This window comes from Myodes glareolus, chromosome 7 (assembly GCF_982192425.1).
Source record: "Myodes glareolus chromosome 7, mMyoGla1.1, whole genome shotgun sequence".
Classification (NCBI taxonomy): Eukaryota; Metazoa; Chordata; class Mammalia; order Rodentia; family Cricetidae; genus Myodes; species Myodes glareolus.
Genome location: NC_142032.1, coordinates 16102257 through 16124970, shown reverse-complemented (window position 1 = coordinate 16124970; position 22714 = coordinate 16102257). Strand labels below are relative to the sequence as shown.

The 22714-nt window shown below is 46.0% G+C and overlaps 1 protein-coding gene across 2 annotated transcripts in view; it reads right to left on the bottom strand.

Annotated features, from left to right (window-relative positions):
• Window positions 1–22714, bottom strand: part of Armh3 (armadillo like helical domain containing 3) — a 200793-nt gene that overhangs the window by 2062 nt on the left and 176017 nt on the right. For both annotated transcript variants that reach the window (XM_048439101.3, XM_085694012.2), the window contains one exon: window positions 1086–1202. In XM_048439101.3, coding sequence (XP_048295058.1) covers window positions 1086–1202 — 117 coding nt within the window. The remainder of the gene's footprint in view (window positions 1–1085; window positions 1203–22714) is intronic.

Here is a 22714-nt window from a genome sequence, read left to right as displayed (position 1 = left end):
CGGGAGGCTGAGGCAGGAGGACCACCACAAGCACCAGGCCAGTCAAGATTATATGGTGAGATACTGTATTGAGAGAGAGAGAGACTTTTCTCCTTTTTAACCCTTTTCATAACCTAATGATAATATCTATTTGCTGCTGGTGCCCAGTGGGCCCCACATTAATGTAAAGACCACATTCACCTTGTAACAAACACTGCTCCGACTCTCTTTACACAACGGCTTTTTTGGGGGGGGGTTTGAGACAAGGTTTCTCTATAGCTTTGGGGCCTGTCCTGGAACTCTCTCAGTAGATCAGGCTGGCCTCAAACTCACAGAGATCCACCTGCCTCTGCCTCCCGTATGCTGGAATTAAAGGTATGCACCGCCACTGCTCAGCCACGATGGCTTTCTTATTCACAACTAACTCGCCACAGAAAAATCCTGAGGTGTTTCATGTCCAGGTTAGAGTTGGGCTGTCATGATCTGGCATCAGCACCTTGCCACAGACTTGGTGCATTAACTAAAAGCTTCGCTGATGCAAGCCTAGCAAGTGGGTTTAGAGCCTTCGTGTCATGCCAGCCACTGCCAGGGTCTGTGTCAGCCAAGCAGGCAGCAGAGCTGCAGGGAGGCAGGACTTTTCCAGAAGCAGCTCTGAGTACAGAACAGGAAGGGAAAAGGGAGAGACCAGCTTGGAGCTCTGCCTGGGAGGGGCTGGGGGACTCTCAGGCCAACAACCAGCTAGGGAGCGAGGAAGGAGTGACTGCAGGAGAAGGACCAGTTGCTCTCATGAACTGCTCTAAGGACAGGAACAGGGTAACACATCATGGCTGGCACTGGCCAACACATGCCAGACCTCAGGCCCAGCTGCAGTTGTGCAAGGTGGTCTCTGTGGCTGCAGACAGGGTGGGTAATGCTGGCTTGGGAGTATCTGCCTCTCACTGCTTCATTTCAAAATGCTTTGGTAGAGAAGTTACATGCAGACCCCTCTAATTTTATTAGTCTCTAGCAACCTGCAGTTATACCCTAGATACAGAGCAGATCCCAGACCCCCCCCCCCCCGCCGTGCGCACCCAGAGACACAGGTGGAGCTGGGGGTGGGCACTCACCAGCTCTTTGAAGAAGGCGGCTTCCTTGTGTTGCTCGGAGTAGCGCTCATACTGGTCCAGGCCATCTTGTAGCTTCAGTGTGAGTGTGTCATAGTTGGCTCGAACCACCTCTAGTACCTGAGGAAAGTCAAGGGCCAAACAGGGTCTCAGTCCCTGACAAGAATGTTTATATAAAGCAAGGAGGCAGGGTGGCAGGGAGCAATCCTTCTGGTTTATGAGATCTTCTCCCATACCGCTTCCTTTTTGAGATAGAAATGTATCTCATGTAGTTGAGGCTGGACTTGAATTCTTCACCCTCTGACCCCTGCCTCCCAAGTGCTGTGGTTATAGGCACGCACTGCCCCGCCCAGCTTCTGGGACCACTTTTGAATCTTCTCCATTCCCTACCTTTTCTGACCAGCCCAGCATGGACACCAAGGCTGTGTGCCCTGGGTGTGGTCGCCAGTGTCCCTGACACCATGCACTCTCTGCCCCCCCGTGAAGTCTCCTCTAGCCAGGCTGACCCAGGTGCCAAGCAGAGCTTTCTGCCAATGGCTTACTGCTTCTCCCTTTCTGGAAGCCACATTTCTTCAGTCCTGGGATGTTCCTCAGCACCACCTGCCGCTTGTTCTCGTCCCTCAGTGCCAACCCGGCCCTCATACCCATCTCTTGGAACAAACTTTTGGGCGTCCAAGCACTGAGGTACAGTGGACGCCCAAGAACAAGCTGCGACTGTTATTCTGATGGGGAACAGGGTGTGTATCTCCTCAACAATGCTGCTCTGACATTTTAAAATTTATTTAACTTTATTTTATGTGGACTTTTCTTATGTGTTATGCCTGCATGTATGTCTGTGTGAAGGTGTCAGATCCCCTAGAAATGGAATTACAGACAGTTGTGAGTTGCCATGTGGGTGCTGGGAATTGAATTTAGGACCTCTGGAAGAGCAGCCAGTGCTCTTAACCACTGAGCCATCTCTCTAGCCCCTGACTTTTGTTTTTTTGAGACAGGGTCTTGTTATATAGTCTAGGCCAGCCTGGAACTCACTATAGAGCTCAGTCTGAACTACAACTTTTCATCCTCCTGTCTCACCTCCTGACGTATCTGCCAACACACCTGACCTGACTCTCTGTGGGGTGAAGATTCAAAATTCAGCTGACCTTGGGAATCCTGGATACCTAAGCTTAATATTAATAATAAAGGGCTGGAGAGATGGCTCAGTGGTTAAGAGCATAGGCTGCTCTTCCAGAGGACCTGAGTTCAATTCCCAGCAACCACATGGTGGCTCACAACCATCTGAAATAAGATCTGGTGCCCTCTTCTGGCGCACGGGCATACATGGAGGCAGAATGTTGTATACATAATAAAAATAAATAAATAAGTCTTTAAAAAAAAAATAAAGGAATCCCAGGCAAGCAGCTCCTGAGATGCTGATTGAAGTAACGGGCAGAGCAGGGGCAGGTGGAAGCAGAGGCACTAGACCAAGTTAGCAGGAAAGAAGGAGCGGGCAGAAAAGTGGTTGCACACGCTAGTAACCTGCACACAGGAAGACATGACGTCAAGGAAAACCTTGCTCAACAGGGAACTGGGAGGGTGAGTGTGAGGGCGTTGGCTCTGAGAGAAGGCAGGAGGCCAAGGGAGCCAGTCGGTCACTGCTGGGCTGTTTTCTTTTCCAGACCAAAGTTAATCTTACTTGGGAGCAAATGCTCCTTTCTGCCCAAGTTCCTGAGGTGACGAAGAACTGGAGACACTGAGCGGGGCTGTGCTCTGGGAAAGGCTGAGTCTGGGCTTCAAGGGAAGAGGCAGCAAAGGCAAAGGCCTAACCCCTTCTTTCTTCTAACCACTGCATCAGAGTGTTTTGTTTGCCAGGTCTCACAGGGTAGGTTGTCTGCTCTGCTTCCAGTTCCATAAGCATGGAGACTGGGACCAGTAATGGCAGGCACAAGGGTAATCCAGTCCTCTCATGCTTGTGGGCAGCATTCCTAGCTAAACAGCTAACCAGGGTCTTGACTCAAGGTCAAAAACGGGCAAAATTCCTCCAAGATGGTGCCAGTTCCTAAGAACCAGGTGAAACAGAGTAATTCATGCTTTCCTAAGTCCTACGAGCTGCGCGGTCTCAGCAATGCCTACAATCTAACACCTTGGGTAGTCTTCCCTGAGGGGAGTCAGGTACCAAATGACAAAATCACACTAAAGCCAGTTGCTAAAAAAAGGTGCAGCACAGGAGGAGAAGACTGTACCCCAGTGTACCAACTGGACCCTAGAGCCTCAGCCTTGGAAGCTTTCTGGACCACCTGGCTATGCTCCTCTCGCCACGGGAGAGAGCCGTCAGTTCAGTAGACTCTGCTGCCCCTGAGCCACCACTGCTCCTTTACTTTCGATGACCCCTCCTAGACTGAGATCCTTCTCTGTAGAGCTCTGTAGCTCTGGCCTTGGCTTGCAATCCCCTGCCTCAGACACCTGAGTAGCTGGAATTACATGCCTGCGTCACCAGGCTGAGCTCAGACACCCTTTTAAACTATCCCAGCTAAGTGCAAAGGCACACCCCTTTAATCCTAGCACTAGGGAGGCAGAAAGAGATACACACCTCTGTGAATCTGAGGCCAGTGTGTCTAGTTAGTGAGCTCTGTGCCAGTTTGGGATACACAGTGAGACCCTGGCTCAGAACAACATCATCACATAAATATAGATAGCCTCTTTTCTAAACCCAGGCCCACCTTTATTCATAAGCTGCTGCCTGGGGTTGAGGCTTCCTAGATCCATACCTACAATTTAGCCCACAGTAGCTCAGAGTAGAAAAACTACCCACTAGCCATGTTTTCTAAGGCATCCTCACAAGCTATGATGACCCCATGCAGCCAGGACACTGGATGCTACAAATGCTCTGAGAGTAACTGAAGCTATTATTAATAATGATGGTAGCACTCTCTTATTAATAATGACTCCAGCACTCTCGGTACAGGCATTATCTATTGTGTATGTGAGTGTGGTAGATGTACAGCTGTATGCAGGGGGGAATGCAAACCTGCGTGTGTGCGTGCGTGCATGCGTGCAGGCTAAAGACGGTATCAGGCGCTCGGCTCTATCACATTCAGCTTTATTTCCTTGAGGTCTCTGAACCTGGTGTTTGACTGGTGGCTCATGTCACAGTGAGCATCTTGTCTGCCCCTCACAGCACTGGGTTACAGGTAGTACATATAGCCATGACTGGATTTTTTTCTTTTTCTTCTCTTTTCTTTCTCTCTCTCTCTCTCTCTCTCTCTCTCTCTTTCTTTTCTTTTCTTTTCTTTTTTTTTTTTTTAGAAATAGGGTTTCTCTGTGTAGCTTTGGAACCTGTTCTGCCTGGAACTAGCTCTGTAAACCAGGCTGCACTTGAACACACTAAGATCTACCTGCCTCTGCCTCCCAAGTGCTGGGATTAAAGGCATGCGCTACCACCATCACTTGGCTATGTCTGTTTTTTTAAGTAAATGTACAGAATTTGAACTTTGTTCTTCATGCTTGTAGAGCAAGCACCTGCTCCCAAGTCCTTTCCCCAGTCCCAACACCTGTCACCTTTGAGCTTCCCCTTCTGGCCAGGAAATGTAACTTGAATCTCCTTTCTAAAATGACCCAGCAATAAAGGAGTTGAGCACCTTGAAGCTCCGGTGGTCGATGGAAACATCGCCATACCAAATGACTACACAGCCACGGCAAGAGCCCTGGGTCTCAAGAGCAACTCCTTTCACAGGAAGTACCGACCTGAAGAGCCTCACGCTCTGCCGACCGAGCTAGCCAGGCGTTGGGAGTACCTATTTTAAATTCTCCCAAAGGTCCTATAGTCCAAGTGATTCTCTACCACAAAGGGATGTTTAGATTCCAGTGGAAGATGCAACAGACAAATGGCCTCAGTTTCAAAGGCCCCACGGCCGATTTGCTTAAAAACATTGCCTCAAAAAAGCCAAGAGAAAGCAACGTAGGCAGGATGGGTGAGGGGGACCTAACCACTTGGTCCTCCTGTCCAGAGACAATGGCGTGAGAAAACAGCAAAGTCATTAGGAACATGGACATTGAGGCCACAGATCTGGATTTTGGCTCCACATTAAGCACCGATTAACTATATAAAGTCTTTTAGCCTCGGTTTGCATACCTGTGACGGGCACAACACTACCTGCCTCGTCAGCTGGTGTGAAGTGACATGAGACAGCGGCTCCCCAGTATCTGCCACACAGTGAATGGCAAATAAACAGTTACTAATTTTATAGGGAAAACTTTCTGGAGACAAGAGGCTTCTGGACGTTTCTGCTGTTCCCAGATAACCCTAACACAGGTCAGGAGTAAGGCCACACCTATCTTCATTCAGCTGCCGGTGACTATGCTGCTGAGGACACTAGATTCTCCCTGCAATGAACCAGAAGAACGTGGCGCGGGCCAGAAGTCAGAATGCCGAGAACCTGCTGCCAAGGTTGCTAAACCATACAGTGCAAGGGGTACAGGTTCTGTGAAAGAAAAGCTGAGCGGATGCCTGGCTCTGCACAGTGAAGGCTGTGGTTTTCTGTGTTTTCTAAGACAAGGTTTCTCTGTGTAGCCTGGCTGTCTTGTGTTTTCACTTTTTTTTTAAAAGATTTATTTATTTTGTATACAGTGATCTGCTCACATGCATGCCTGCACCAGAAGAGAGCACCAGATCTCATTATAGATGGTTATGAGCCACCATGTAGTTCCTGGGAATTGAACTCAGGACCTTTGGAAGAGCAGCCAGTGGTCTTAACCCCTGTGACCTGGGTTGTTATTTTGTTTAGTAGAAGCTGGTGATTCTCCAACCCATGTTTTCACTTTTTAAAGCAGGGCCTTTGAAACAGGAAATTATTCTAGCCTGAAGATCACAAAAGACAGGAATCACTGATTTAGCTGGAAGTTCCTTCAACAGCTGCCCTTTGAGTCTTTTTTTTTTAATAATTATTTATTTGGATTTTATGTGCGTTGGTGCTTTGCCTACATGTATGTGAAGGTGTCACATGTCCTGGAACAGGAGTTACAAACAGTTGTGAGCTGCCATATGGGTGCTGGGAATTGAACCCAGATCCTTGGAAGAGAAGCCAGTGCTCTTAACCATTGAGCCATCTCTCCAGCTCCTACTCATTGAGTCTTAATTGCATCTGGCTCCTCCAATCTTTGGGGCTTGTCAGTTTCTTTTTGTAGCAAATAAAGAGCCTCAAGCCTAGCCAGATGGTATTGGTGCATACCTTTCATCCCAGCACTTAGGAGGCAGCAACAGGAGGAACTGTGAGTTCAAGGCCAGCCTGGTCTACGTAGTAAGGTTTGAAACAGCCAGGGCTACACAGAGGAAACCCTGTCTCAAGAAACAAAACAAAATCCTCAGGTCTATGGCAGGCAGTATAAAACATCACCACAGTCTTAGAACCCAGATCTAGGATGATGCCCGATATGTGGTGCTTGCCGTGCTAAACCTGGGTATGGGGACACATACTTGCAAACGCAGTACACTTACTTAGGTAGAGACAGGAGGTCGGGAATTCAGGGCCATCCTCACCTATCTTTAGAATTTCAGGCCAGCCTGGCCTACTGAGAGAAGGCCTTGTCTCAAAAACGGAGAAACTTGGGAGACCACCTTTAATGAGTTACAGGACAAAATGTGACTTTGGTTAGTAGAAGCTGGCGATTCAAGAGTCTTTGAGCTTCAGCTGGTTTTTAGGCCTCAGCCACCCTTTGCTTGTCAGCCTGGGACAGGAGTTAGGAGGATTTGGCACGCTGAGACAGTGACTGTTCACATCTCAAGGTCAGAGTCTGTTCTCACAGACCAGCATCATCTGGTCTGTTGCCTCACAGTTCTGATCTAACATCTGTCAGTCCCTAATCCTACAAGATATCAGCTCAGGATGCTGTGGAATAGATTAAGCTAAAAGGGAATTAAAGTGGGGGAGGCTTTTCAGAGGATCCACTCTTTCTTCCTCCAGTCTCAGTGTGGAGTTCAAGCGGGGCTGCTTTACAGGTTCACACTCCGGTAAACATTCACTCACTAGCTAAGAGATTTTTTTCTTACAAGAATGCCTGACTTCGCCTAAATTCTTTCTCTGGATCCGTTCCAGGATCGAGATGTTTGTCAACTCTAGCAAGAGCCTGAAGAGGAACACAAGCTTCATCTTCCCTGGTCTCTCAAGGGCTCCTCACTGGTCACGTCTTCCAGTGGGAAGGATCTCTTCCTCCAGATGCAGCATGCATTCGCACCTGCCATTTCACCAGCCTAAGAACTCAGCGCCTTCCTTACAGTTAAACGGTAGCCAGGGGCTGGACCGTTCATAAGGGAGAGTCTGATTAAGAGAAAGCAAATGACAATTTTTTCCCCAGAATTCACATTTAAGGTTCCAAATTCAGGACAGGTTAAGGCTATTTGAGCGCTAAAAAGGCATTGTATAAGTGAGACTCTGGCTAATGGGTCTTGGTGCTCATGGGTACTGAAAAAAAAAGTTTCAGTCAACAGCTGGTATCTGGGAAAGTAGAGCTGCAGTTTAGAACATGAGAACGTGACTTAAAGAACCAGCATCTACTCAGGAGAGAAGCAACTCCTGAAAGCTGTGCTCTGACCCTCACAGGGTGCTGTAGCATGTGCGTGCCAGTTTTCTTGTTTCCTTTGTTTCGGAGACATCCCTGGCCTGGAGCCTACTATGTAGATCAAACTGGCCTCAAACACAGAATCTGCCTGCCTGCTGGAGTCAAAGGCACACACTACCACACTTGGTCCAGCTTTCTTATCACATGGTAACAATATTTTTTATCAGCGCCGTGCTGACATACCAGAGCTTAGTAACCGGAACTGTTCCTACTGCTTCTTTAACCTGCTTGACCCTACAGCTATTTTTTAGGGCCTGAAGTTCCCTTCCAGCCCATTCATAAATAACCTCCCCACGAAGACACCTCTACTTCACAGGTTTCCCAAGGAGAGATTTGTTGGCAGGTCCTTGCTTGGGGCAACACACACGTGTGTGTGACTGCTACCATCAATTTCCTCACTGGAAATTGCCATTAGTGGATGCGTTACAATCCGAAGAGTACCAGTTACGGTGTGGCTTTCTCACACTGCCTAACAGAGTCCAAGGAACAGTAAACACTCAACAAGCTTGCAGAATTAATTTAGTAACACAGGCTCAACTAAAAAGGAAAGGAATCTCTCATTAGGGTCACATGGTAAGATTAGAATTGTCCCTGACACCTCACACTGGGCACTGTTCTTAGCACTGATAGATAGGCTTCTACAGTCCTCAGAGCAAGTCCACCTCATGAAGCCAACAAGAAAAGTGGGAAACCAAACGCATGTGGAGCTCAGCAGGGTCAGGTGGAAAACAACGCATGGCCACGAGGTTGGGCAGCTGTTGCACAACACCTGAGATGGTTTTGAGCGGCCTAAAACTCCGGGTAAGGCTGTCTTTGAACTCCTGATGCCTTCATCTTCTGTTGAAATCACAGTCATGTAACACTGCCTGGCTGCACACCTTTGAAAGCAGGGGAAACAAAGGGGCTTACTTGCTGTGACATTTAGAGGTCAGAGGGTGACTTGTTTGAGTCCTAGGGCCCAAACTCCGGTCATTAGCCTCAGTGGCAAGCGTCTCTATCTGCTGACCCTGGAGTGTCCCGCTCCCTTCTCTCTTCAGCACCGCCCCTTCCACTTTACAGCACCGTGACAGTTAACTCAGGGTGGACACTCTAGCATGGCAGGACCCTAAAACAGCAACTTCAGGAAAGGGCACTGACTTGAACAAGTCTGACCCGAACTGCCAGCTGAAGCTCCCATCAGAGACAATCTGAAGGGCAGATTTTCATACACAGAGAATGAGCAAAAGATGGAAAGAAGGGGAGAGAATGTCTCTTTACTCCACATATATACAAACTATACATTTCACTTCTCAGCAATCAGATCCAGCCCATTCTGCAATGTCCTACTGAGGTGTTCTAGTTAGGGCCAATTTTCACAGCATAAATGCCACTCAGTTGTGTAGTGGACTCATTAGGCAACTGTGCCAACAAGCTAAGCAGATACACGTGGTGATCTTTGAGCAGCTGGGTTCAAATACTTGCTGCGCTATTTTTAGCATTTGTTTACATAGAACAACTAAAGGATTTGCACCTCAAAGGACAAGAACAAACAAGGAGATTCGTGAGTTCCAGATCTAACTAGTAGCTAGAGGAGACTAATAATTACTCAGGGACTGTGCTGTGCGCTGTCTCTGTCTCTGTCTCTCTCTCTCTCTCTGTGTATGTATATTGTCTGTCTCTCCCTCTCTTTAAAAGTATATGAATGTGCTGGGTGGTGGCGCATGTCTTTAATTTCAGCACCCGGGAGGCAGAGACAGGTAGGTCTCTGTGAGTTCAAGGTCAGCCTGGTCTACAGAGCTAGCTCCAGGACAGACTCTGTAACGATTCAGCCACACGACATGACTGACACTTCCAGGTTTCAGGGCCATGCATGTGCAATCAAGCCCTCAGGCAGATGTGCCTAATGGCTCTGGGAATCTTAAACCACCCTGCACGTGATCTATGTGCAGCATGGTTGCACCATCTACATACGACGCAGCTGCGTGAGCCCTTGCAAGCATGAGTGAGCTCTGTCATCTGCATATGATGCAGCTACGTCACCCCATTGTGCACATGCGCTAGGGAAGCTTTTAAAAGTTGGACGCAACATCTTCAAGCTCTCTCTCTGCACACTGATTCCCCAGGCCCGTACACGCGCCCTCTAATAAACTCCTAAGCGAGTTTGTTGTGTGTTCCATGTTTCCTTCTTACTCGTGTCAGGTAATTTCATTGGTGTCGACCTCAGCCAGCAGCTACCCCTGCTCCTTCAGCTCCTAAGGAATCCACACCTTCCTGACCTCAGCAGGTACTTCCACTCCTTTACTTCCCTCTGTTTACACCTGCGCTGCGCAGGTGCCATTGCCCTCTTCAACTCCCGCTAACCACTAACTACTCCATCAGCCCAGTTGGATCATTCTTCCTCTCCAGTGCCTGGCCGCAGCAGCTGCCCAGCTCTGGTACCCACCTTTACTCCTCCTCTCACACACTCAGGTGCTGCTACAGAACCCAACCCTGACCACGCCAAGCCGGCTGCAGTTCTCCTGTTGCGAGAGGTGAGCAGCATAGATGAATTGGTTAGGGTACACGTTCCTTTCTCCGTCTCAGAACTCTCACATATATATAGAACAAAAACTAGGGTCCTGTATGTCTAATTCTACCTCTTTTCATAAAGCAATTCCAATAGATTACCCAGTTTTTATAATCTCACCTTTCATGATATCTATATGATCCTGTCTAATAACCTACTTCCTGAAGAGTGCAGGCAAGTTTGGGAGCAGGCCAGACTACATGCAGATGAGATTCTCCAAACACATGCAACACACCTCCCAGGAGTAGAGGCAGTACCCAAGCAGGAACTACACAGGTATTACAACACCCCCGGTAGAATTTTAGCTAGGGACTTGTTTTTTGACTTGTCTTCTGGCAGGTCTCTGTAAGGCTGCCCTCAAGCCAGTAAACTATAATAAGCTCTCAGAGGTCATTCAAGATATGAAGGAAAATTCTGCGTTTTTGGAATGCCTCACTAAAACCCTGTTACAATATACTAACTTAGGTCCAGAAACCACGGAAGGCAGACAGTTATTCATGAGTCATTTTTTTTTTCTCAGTGCTACCCTGACACTAATGCTAAACTTAAGACCTTTGGAGAAAGGTCCCTTGACCCCACAGGCGAAAGTCTTAGAGTTGGCTTTTAAGGTGTACCATGCAAGGAATGACAAAGTCCGAAATCATCACTGTCACGTGCTAGCCATGGCCCTCTGACCGAGGCGACAGACGGCCTGTGCTGTCCGCGCTGCTCCCTTGCCCCCCAGGGCTCGAGAACTGCCACACCTGTTTCACATGTGGTAGAGCTGGTCACTGGGCCCGAGCATGCCCTAATCCTCATCTTGGTCCCATGGGACCTTGTCCAAGATACCACAGAGAAGGACACTGGGCAGACGATTGTCCTTGTGCACATCATGGCATGGAGACATCAAATCCAGAAAATTCCCAAGTTGACCTTCTAAGTCTGGCCATGGATGAATGAGACTGCCTAGGCTCCTATGACCTGACCACAACTGTCACCTGTAACACGGGTAAACACCACTGTATCAGGATGGCCCATCTCCTTGCTTTTGTTGTTGTTGTTGTTGTTTTGAGACAGGGTTTCTCTGTAGCTTTGGAGCCTGTCCTGGAACTAGCTCTTGTAGACCATGCTGGCCTCGAACTCACAGAGAACCACCTGCCTCTGCCTCCCAAGTGCTGGGATTAAAGGCGTGCGCCACCACCGCCCAGCTCATCTCCTTTTTCTTGGACACCTGAGCCACATACTCAGTACTGAGGGAATTCTGGGGGCCTACCTCTCCTTCTAGTTTCCCTATTGTTGGTGTGTGTGTGGGGGAGGACAGCCTTACCCACCTCAGCAGACCCCACCATAACTGTGTTTTTAGGGGTATTTATCTCACTCATTCATTTTTAGTCATGCAGACCTGCCCGGTACCTCTTATGGGAAGAGATTTTTTTTTAGCAAAAGTAGGAGCTTTCAATTCGTTTGTTCCTTCCATTCACCTTACCCCAGACTCTCCAATAGCTCCCTCCTCCTCCTTCTAGCCTCCCAACCTCCCAGCTCCAATGTGTCTTTTCCTCTACCAGCCTCTCAGGTGGACCCCCAAGTCTGGGACATCCAAAACCCCTGTGTTGCTAAACACCATTCCCCCATCATTATCCAATTACAAAATCCTACTAAGTACATTACCTCCTCTCTCAAAAGCCTTAGGGGACTTAAGCCAATTCTAAGAAAAAAGCTACTTCATCCCACCTCTTCTCCCTTTAACACCCCTAAACTTGCTGTTAAAAAAACCTAACAGACCCTATCACCTGGTTCAAGACCTCCGGCTCATTAACTCTGCAGTGGTCCTTCTTCATCCTGTGTTACATAACCCTTACACACTTCTTTCCACTATCCCTCCAGGAACCCCCCCCCCCCACTTCTCAGTTCTGGATCTTAAGGATGCTTTTTTTCTCTATTCCTCTTAGCTCTCAATCTCAAAACATCTTTGCCTTCACCAGACTGACCAAGCAGCTAGAACAGCAGCATTCCAGAGCCCAAACCTACCTCAGTCACCTCAGGGGGTTCATAAAGTACAGCCCACATTCTCAGACACCCCCAGACACCTGGCAAATCCTGTCCTACCTACATCAGCTCTTTCATCCTAATAGCAAAGCTCTGTTTCATTCTGTCAAGGCTCCAACCCACCCCTGAGGACTAAAGAGTTCTTAAAAGCTATCACTGTCTCTTGTAAAAATCTGTCAAAAGTCAGATTCCCAAGACCAATATCATCGTAGCATCCCTTTTCCCGCCCACTGGGGGGGGGGCTCCCTTCCAGGAACTGACTGGCAGCTTGATTTTACTCATATGCCCACAGTCAGACGAGTTAATTATCTCCTGGGTTTTGGTGGACACCATGTCTGGGTGGATTGAAGCGTTTCCCACCACTAACAAAAGGGCCCAGACAGTTTCTGATGTTGTTCTCTGTGAAATTATCCCCCGGTTTGGAATCCCAACCTCTCTTCAGTCAGATAATGGTCCAGAGTTTTACCTCCCAGATTTCTCAAACTTTATCTAAGGCTCTTAACATTCCCTGGCATTTTCATATCCCATACCATCCTCAGTCTTCAGGGAAGGTAGAACAAACTTACCATTCCTTAAAAATATTCTTGTTAAGATGTCACAGGAGCATCACCTTGACTGGGTAAAACTTTTGCCTTTGGCCCTTCTTAGGCTTAGGGCCCTCCCCAAAAGCCCCCCTTTCATCTCGCCCTTGAACTTATGTATGGGTGGCCAGTTTTAACCTCCAGACTCTAGCCCAAAACCTCTCCCCTTCCTGATCACCTGCTTACTCCGCTGTTATCCCATCTTCGCTCCCTACTATGGGATTTTACCAACTACTCATTACCTCAACCATGTGCCAATTCATGCCCACTGCTGATTAAAATAGGAGATCAGGCACTATTCTCTCTCCCAGGTCAACGCCCCTCACCCCTTTCCCTTGAATGGCAGGGCCCCTTTAAAGTAATTCTTGTAACTTCCACAGCTGCCAAGCTCAAGGGACTCTCTCATTGGCTCCACCTCTCTCACCTTAAACCTTTTACTCTTCCAGCTCAAGATACCCCCTCGTATACGGTAACTCAAACAGAGCCCTGCTTGTTCCCTTAAGTTCCAGAGGGCACCAAGATCAGCCACTTTTTCTCCAGTTCCAGAAAAATAAAGTCTCATCACCGTACTCAACTCTCCTGTGCCAAAAACGCCATATACTCTCCCTCTTCCTCTTATCTGCTTTACCAACTTCTCTATATCTCCAATGTCAAACTTAAAAACATAGAGCTGGAGGAACAAGGATTGCCAAAAGCCCAGGTGCTAAGAAACAATAACAAGTTTGGGGACATTCACAGCCCCAGACTCCAAAACCTCACAAAGCATACTTTAACATAACAGGTTTATCACTGACTGCAGAAGTGTCTCCTAGATGCTAAGGTTATACCATGATGATTTGCTTCAGGTAAAACATTGAGGGGTCTAAAAATTTCCCTTTCTAATAATTTCCCTTTCTTTTCCTCCTTCCTCCCCACCATCTTCCATTCCAACACTATATCATCGTAATCACAGCTTTTAATATGTCTAAAATTTATTTCTTTTCAAACATTTTCCCATAAGCTCCAGGGAGCCAATTGGACCTATCTAAACGGACCAGACTCGCCCAGAATAAATATCATTTACTTCTTCCCTTATCACTCCTGGTCTTGGGAACTCCTGGGAAATTCCATCCTCCACACCCCCCATCAAAACCCTCTATCTGCCATCTTGGGACTCTCCTCCCTTAATCACCAGGATCTAAAATTTTTTCCAGACATAATTTTCTGCCTTTCCAGCATCTTGAAAGGTCCAAGCTGCCTGTCAGCCAGTTCCACAGAGCCCGGAAAAAACACAAAAGTAATCAGCCACCCAAAGACATGGTCAAGCATCTCAATTGTCCGACCCTCACAAAATCAGCAAAAAGCAGTCTCAAGAGACCTGACAACGCCCACAAAATCAGCAGGAAGCAGTCACGAGAGACCTTATGATGCCCCATTCTCACCCATTAAAGATCCCAAACTCCCAAATTTTTGTAATAAACAAAGGGAATATGATTCAGCCACACAACATGGCTGACACTTCCGGGTTCCAGGTCCACGCATGTGCGGACAAGCCCTCAGGCAGAAGTGCTTAATGGCTCCGGGAGTCTTAAACGACACTGCATGACCCACGTGCAGCACGGCTGCATCATCTACATATGACACAGCTGTGTGAGCCCTTGCATGCATGCGTCATCTGAATATGATGCAGCCATGTCATCCCCCTGTGCACATGCGCTAGGCAGCCTTTAAGAGCTGGATGCGCCATCTTCAAGCTCTCTCTCTCGCTCTCTCTCTCTCTCTCTGCACACTGACTCCCCAGGCCTGTATACACCCCCTCTAATAAATTTCTAAGTGGGTTTGTTGTGTGTTCCGTGTTTCCTTCTCACTCGCGCCAGGTAATTTCAGGCTCCAAAGCTACACATAGAAACCCTGTCTTGAAAAAAAAAATGTGATTTTTTTATGTGGAGGTGCCTATGGAGGCCAGAAGATTGTGTGGGATCACTTGGAGCTCGAGATACGCATCATGCAGCCTATGGTGTTGGAAACTGAATGCCAGTCTACTGCAGGAGCAGAAAACACTCTTGATCAGAGATCTCTCTAGCCCCACCTTTTAAAATGGTGTGTGTGTGTGTGTGTGTGTGTGTGTGTTTTAAAAGACAGGGTTTCAAGTGTTGGGATTAAAGGTATGTATACTTGGCTCCCCAACCTTAAACTTTTTTTCTTTTCTTTAAATTATTTTATTCTTTTGTATGTATGAGTGTTTGGCCTGAATGTATGTACTATATGTGTTCAGTACCTTTGGATACCAGAAGATGGCACTGAATCCCTTAAAATTAAAATTACTGACAGTTGAGAGTCACCATGTGGGTGCTGAGAACAGAACCAGGTCCTCTGCAAGGTCAGTGTTCTTAACCATTGAGCCATCTCTCCAGCCCCTAATTGTTTTCATTACATTTGTGTGTGTGTGTGTGTGTGTGTGTGTGTGTGTGGAGGTGAGAGGACAATTTGTAGGAACTGGCTCTCTCCTTTAATTGTGTGGGTTCCAGAGATCAAACTTGGGTTCTGAGGCCTGGCTGTAAGTGCCTTTATCCACTGAGCCATCCTGCAAGTTCTATGCTTCTGTTATATTACACTATGTCATGTCCTCATGAATGTGGCCCAAAATAGTCACAGGATTAAACATGATTAAAAGGACAGAATACGGAGATCTAAGAGCTCTATGTTTCAACTCTCTTCCTGACCAAGAGACAGATACACAAATATGTATGCACATGCGCACGTACATACACGCATGCAGTAAGAAATTGTAAAAATTGCTGGGCAATGGTGGCACACGCCTTCAATCCCAGCACTCAGGAGGCAGAGACAGGAGGATCTCTGTGAGTTCGAGGCCAGCCTGGTCTACAAGAACTAGTTTCAGGACATCTAGGGCTATTACACAGAGGAGAAACCCTGTCTCAAAAAAAAAAAAAGAAAGAAAAAGAAAAAAAGAAAGAAAGACAGGAAGGAAGGAAGGAAGGAAGGAAGGAAGGAAGGAAGGAAAGAAAAAAAATTGTAAAAATAAAAATCCATGCTGCGTGTGTGTAGGTCAGGCAGACAAGGGAGGTGGGATCTCAAAATGAACAGTTCTCGAAGTGCACAGGACAGAGCGATATCTGAATTTTAACTCCAACCACAACAGAGTACTGTTTACCTGATATTCAAAATCAGTACCAGGTATTGGGCAGCAGTAGCGTACACGCCTTTGATCCCAACACTCAGGAAGCAGGACAGGCAGATCTCTGAGTGTGAGGCCGTCCTGGTCTACAATCAAGTTCCAGGACAGCCAACGCTACATAGAGAAACCCTGCCTCGAAAAACAAAACAAATGAGTACCAGACAGCCAGACAGCTGCACTCTTTTTTTTTTTTTCTCTATGTAGCTTTGGTTATCCTGGAGTTTGCTCTTATAGACTAGGCTGGCCTCAAACTCACAGAGATTTACCTGCCTCTGCCTCCCGCATGCTGGGATTAAAGGCGTGTGCCACCACCACTGGCTAGCAGTTCCACTCTTTGATGGCAACACTACATTATGAAGTCTATCTACTTCAAGCCCACCCATCTGAGGATTAAGAGAAGATTCAGAGGATCACCGTGATCTACAAACAATTCATCCGCCTTCTTGAACAAAGTCCAACACCCGTAAGAAAGCCAGCAGGACTGGGACGATGTCTCAGAGGGTAAAGGTACTGCCACCAAACCTGACAACATGAGCTCCATCTCTGGGATTCACCTGTTGAAGAAAGAGAGCCAGCTCCCCAAGTTGTTCTCTGACCTTCACCCACAGGCTGTAGCACACGACACACCCTTCACCCCAAATAAACACATGTAAAAAGAACAATACCAGGCTCAGAGAGTCAAATTTTACGATGAAGGAGACACAGAGCCCTGAATGTATGTGCAAATAATAACAGAGCTTTAAAAACTTGGCAGATTGAAGGAAGAAAACGAGGACAGGCAGTGAGGACTGCAGAGCCCACGGCTGCTCTCAGAACTGATGGGATGAGCAGACAAACCAGCAGCAACTACAAGACTACCAACCCACTTGGTATAACCTCAAGGGTATTTATAGAAAACTCTACTCAACAACGGCAGAATACATTCTTCTCAAGGGCACACAGAGCATTCGACAAGACAGACATATGCTGGATCATAAGCCAAATCACAATACATTAAAAGAACTGGAATCACACCAAACTTTTTTTGACCACCAGGGAATTAAATAAGAAATTATTAACAAATATAACTGGAAAATCATCAAATAATAGAAATAAAATGACACATTTCTAAATGTCACAAGAGATATGAGAAAATATTTTGAACTGAATGAAAATGAAAACAGAACATCAGAATTTATGGGATGTTAACCACAAGGAAAACTTACATCACTCAATCTCAGTGTTAGAAAATGAACGTGATCTAGGGAGATCTGGAGAGAAGGCTCAGGGGTTAAAAAGCACTGACTGATCTTCCAGAGGACCAGGGTTCAATTCCCAGTACCTACATGGCAGCTCACAACTGTCTGTAACTCCAGTTCCAGGGGACCTGACATCTTCACAAAGACAAACATGCAGGCAGAATATCAATGCACATAAAATAAATTAAGAAAATGAACATGATCTAAAACTTGATAACCAGTTTCTAACTCAAGTGAAAAAGAAAAGAAAATTAACCCAAAGTGAAGAGGAGGAAGACAACCTTATAAATTGATACAATAGAAAACAGCAGAAAAATCAGTGAGACAAGAAGCTGATTTACTGAGAAGATTAATAAAATTTATAAACTTCTAGCCAGACTGGTAAGAAACAAAAGAGAAAAGGTATACTTTACACATGTCATAAAGGAGAGAAGGAGAGTATTTAAACCCTACAAGCATATCAGAAAAAAAGAATATGGCATAGCAGCACTATTTGTAATAGCCAGAACCTGGAAACAACCTAGGTGCCCCTCAAAAGAAGAATGGATAAAGAAGGTGTGGCAATATACACTTTAGAGTTTTACTCAGTGGTAAAAAACAATGACATCTTGAATTTTGCATGCAAATGGATGGAAATAGAAAACACTTTACTGAGTGAGATAACCCAGACCCAAAAAGATGAATATGGTATGTACTCACTCATAAGTGGATTCTAGCCATAAATATAGGACATTGAGTCTATAATTCGTGATCCTAGAGAAGCTAAATAAGAAGGTGAATCCAAAGAAAATCATATAGTTATCCTCCTGGATATTGGAAGTAGGCAAGATTGCCAGGCAAAAGTTAGGTGCACAGGAGTGGGGGTGGGGGGAGATAGGGAGAGAGAAGGGAGAAGGGGAGGATTGGGGAGAGCTTGGGGGAATGGGATGGTTGGGATGGAGGAAGGGTTGGATATGGGAGCAGGGAAGTAGATATCTTAATTAAGGGAGCCATTTTAGGATTGGCAAGAGACTTGACTCTAGAGGGGTTCCCAGGTGTCCAAGGAGATGTCCCCAGATTGTTCCTTGGGCAGCAGAGGAGAGGGTGCCTGAACTGGCCTTGTCTCATAGCCACACTGATGAATATCTTGCATATCACCATAGAACCTCATCCAGCGATGGATAGAGATAGAGACAGAGACCCACATTGGAGCACTGGACTTAGCTCCCAAGGTCCAAATGAGGAGCAGAAGGAGGGAGAACATGAGCAAGGAAGTCAGGACAGCGAGGGGTGTGTTCACCCACTGAGATGGTGCAACTGATCTAATGGGAGCTCACCAAGGCCAGCTGGACTGGGACTGATGGAGCATATGATCAAACCGGACTGTCTGAACGTGGCTGACAATGAGGGCTGACTGAGAAGCCAAGGACAATGGCACTGGGTACTACATGGTCTACTACATGGACTGGCTTTGTGGGAACCTGGTCTGTTTGGACGCTCATCTTCCTAGACCTGGATGGAGCAGGGAGGACCTTGGACTTCCCACGGGGGCAGGGAACCCTGACTGCTCTAAGGACTGGAAAGGGAGGGGGAGGGGGAGGGGGGAAAGGGGAGGGAAATGGGAGGAGGTGGAAATTTTTAATAAGTAAATAAATAAAAGAAAAAAAAAGGATATGCCAACCAACTATGTCAATAAATTCTGTTTTGTTTTTTTTTTTGGTTTTTTTCAAGACAGGGTTTCTCTGTGTAGCCCTAGCTGTCCTGGAGTTCACTCTATAGACCAGGCTGTCCTCAAGCTCACAGAGATCTCCCTACCTCTGCCTCCCAAGTGCTGGGATTAAAGGTGTTCGCCACCACTGCCCGACATATCAATAAATTTAACAATGCACATGAACAACTTTCTCCTCACATTAAACCTGCTGTGTGAGTCTATGAGCAGAAGGATCAACACCATCCTCAGCTACACAGGGAGTTTCAGGCTACTCTGGAGGACACAAGACCCTTGCTGAGAAATTAATGCAACCATTACAACCATAAAGGAGAAAACCTCAGGCGGGGCAGGATGGCTCAGTGGGTGAAGTGCTTTCCACCACGCCTGACCCCTGAGTGTCACCTCTGGGAACTGTTGTGGATATCATATACTGTGTGAAGATGTGCTGCTGTGATTGGTGTAATAAAAAGCTGAACAGCCAATAGCTAGGAGAGATAGGCAGGACTTCTGGGCAGAGAGAGAGAGAGAAGAAATCTGTGTGTGCAGGAGACACCGACCAACGGACATACAGTACAGAGGAGAGGTTAAAAAGCCACTCGGTAGAATGTAGGTTAATAGAAGCAGGTTGATTTAAATTATAAGAGCTAGCTGGGGGTAAGCCTATGATAAAGGCCAAGTTTTCATAATGAGTAAGTCTCTATGTCACTATTGGGAGCTGGCCATCCAAGAAAGTCTGACAAGAAAAGTCAGACGACAAGGAAGCACATGGTAAGGGGAGAACTGACTCCAGCAGTTGTCCTCAAACCTCCACATGTGCTCCATGCACATACATACATGCACACACACAAAAGAAATAAATGTAATTTTAAAAACAACAATGTAGAGAAAACAGACTATATCTAAATCTATTACAGAAACTGAACTATGGGGTTGAAGAGATGACTCAGCAGTTAAGAGCCAGGGCTGATCTTCCCAGAGGACCCAAGCCCAATACCTAGCACCCACATGGTGACTCACAATCCTAACTCCAGGCTCAGGCGGTCTGATGCCCTCTTCTGGCCACTGTAGGCACAGCATAGATATACACTCAGGGAGAACACCAGCACACATAAAAGAAAAACATAATAAAATGGATAGTGTATTATGATCCAGAGTTTCATCTCAGAAGGGGAAAATCTACATGTTCATCTCACAAGACACAAAGTTATGAGCATCCAGCATCCCAGTTGGATGGGTATTGTGGTGTACATCTATAATCCCAGAGCTTGGAAGGCTGAGGTAAAAGGGCCACAGATCTAGGCTACATAAGAGGCCTTGTTTCCAAAAGCAAACACATTGCTAAAACCTATTGGCACCCATGTTATAGAAAGGCCCTTCCTTAGTTTGAGCAAGGATGTCTATGAAAACCTACAGCTAAATTTGGTGCAGTAACCTACACCTGCATTCTTAGAATTTAGGTGTCTAAGACAGGAGAATCACCATGAATTCAAGACCATACAGAATGATACCTTTCAAAAGCACCAAGATGCCAGGTGATGGTAGTGCACACTTTTAATTCCAGCATTAAGGAAATATAGCTGGAAGTTTCTCTCCCACTTGTCAATTCCCAAATGACCACTCTGAGGTTTAATATTAATTACAAACTGTTTGGTTTATTAGCTCAGGCTTATTATGAACTGGCTCTTATGATTTAAATTAACCCATTTCTATTATTCTATATTTTATCATGAGGTTTGTGGCTTGCTACTTCACATCTTGCTTCTCTGGTGGCTGCTGGCATCTTTTTAATTATGCCCCCTTTTCCCCTTATCTTTGCCTGAATTTCTTGCCTGACTCTATTCTGTCTGGTTATTGGGAAATCAGCTTCTTTACTAACCAAAGGTAATAAAACATATTGACAGCATACAGAAGGGCATCCCACACCATGGAAGTGATCTCTGTGAGTTTGAGGCCAGGTAACAGAGTGAGTTTCAAGACAACTAGGGCTACAGAGTAACCCTGTCTCAAAAAAAAAAAAAAAAAAAGGAGAAAGAAGAAGAGGAGGATGAGGACAAGGAGGAGGAGGAGGAGGAAGAAGAAGAAGAAAGAAGACATTAAAAACCACAAAACCACATAGACAAACCAACAATGGATGCTGGATAAAACTCAAGTTGAAGAGCTGGGAGGTTCATGGCACACACTTTTAATTCTAGTACTTGGGAGGCAGAGGGAGGCAGATTTCTGTGAGTTCCAGACCAACTAGGGCTACACAGTGAGACTCTGTCTCAAAACAAGACAAAACACTTTGACAATACCAACATCGAGAGGCAAGAAGACCAGGAGTTTAAGGCAAGCTGGGCTATATAACAAGTTCACAGCCAACCTATGCTATGCAGTAAAACCCATTTCAATAAAGGATCCAAAGCAAAGATGACAGGGCGTGGTGATGCAGGGACAGGACTGGACAGACCTGCCCTACAGCACATTATTACTTAACAATGAAAGACCAAAGAAACACTTTCTCCTTGGCATTTGACAAGGAGTCTCTTCTGACACTTCAACTGCTCTAGACACTCTGTCCAGTGCAGTAAGAAAAGAAAAAGAAATTAGATGCATACAAATTAGAAAGAAAGGAACAAAATTATATTATTCATATACAGCATGACTGAGAGCTCTACAATTCTAAGGACTTTAAAAGAACAGAACAAATGTCAGCTATGGTGGTTATTCCTCTGATCCCAGCACTTGAGAGGCTGAAGCAGAACAACAACAAAGTCAAGGCAAGTGTGAGACCCTTAAAAACAACAAAATAAACAAAGAAACAAATAATCAATGAGTCCATCCAGGTTACACTAAAAAAACTAGAAACAGGCTGCACATGGTGGCAAACACTTGTAATCCTAGCACTCAAAAGATTCAGCAAGAAGATTGTGAGTTCAAAGTCAGCCTGGAACAAATAATCAGGACCTTGTCTCAAAATTTACACACACATGTGTGCGCGCATGCACACACACACACACCCCTATATCTATTTCCTACCCCAAAGATGCATAGATAGTTAAGAGCTTGTTCTGCTTTAGCTGAGCATGGTGTAGCACACCTCAATCTCAGCACGCAGGAGGCAGATCTCTATGAGTTTGAGGTCTACATAGCGAGTTATAGGACATCCACAACTACACAACACAAAGAGACCCTGTCTCAAAAGAACAAAAACAAGTGAAATTCAAAATACCACTTATATAATATAAAGGCAAGAATCATGGGAGAAAGAGAACAAGTAGGTGAAAAGAGCACACTAAGTAGTAACTACACAGATAAAACTCAGGCGACCTAGGACACACTCACAGATTTACAGACAGTATCATCATTACTACACGCTGGGTGCCGAGCACTGAGCCTCAGCCCTCGTACATGCTCTATCATTGAGCTACATCTCAAAGAATGTATTAAGGTATCAATGCTTTCTACAACTTCCCCTAGGAAGTTATCACAACTCCAATCAAAATCTCAGCAGCCTTCTTTTATTGAGGGGGGGGGTGTTTTAAGACAGCATTTCTCTGTGTAACAGCCCTGACCGTCCTGGAACTAGCTCTCTGTAGACCAGGCTGGCCTCAAACTCAGAGAGATTCCCCACCTCTGGGACTAAAGGCTGTGCCACCTCTGCCCAGCCAGCAGCCCTTTTTAATTTTTAAACAGAAAAGTTATTTTTTGCTTTATATGTAAACTCAAAGGACTCAGAATATTAAAATAAATTTATTTATTTATGTATTTTATGTATATGAGTGCTCTGTCTGCATGCACT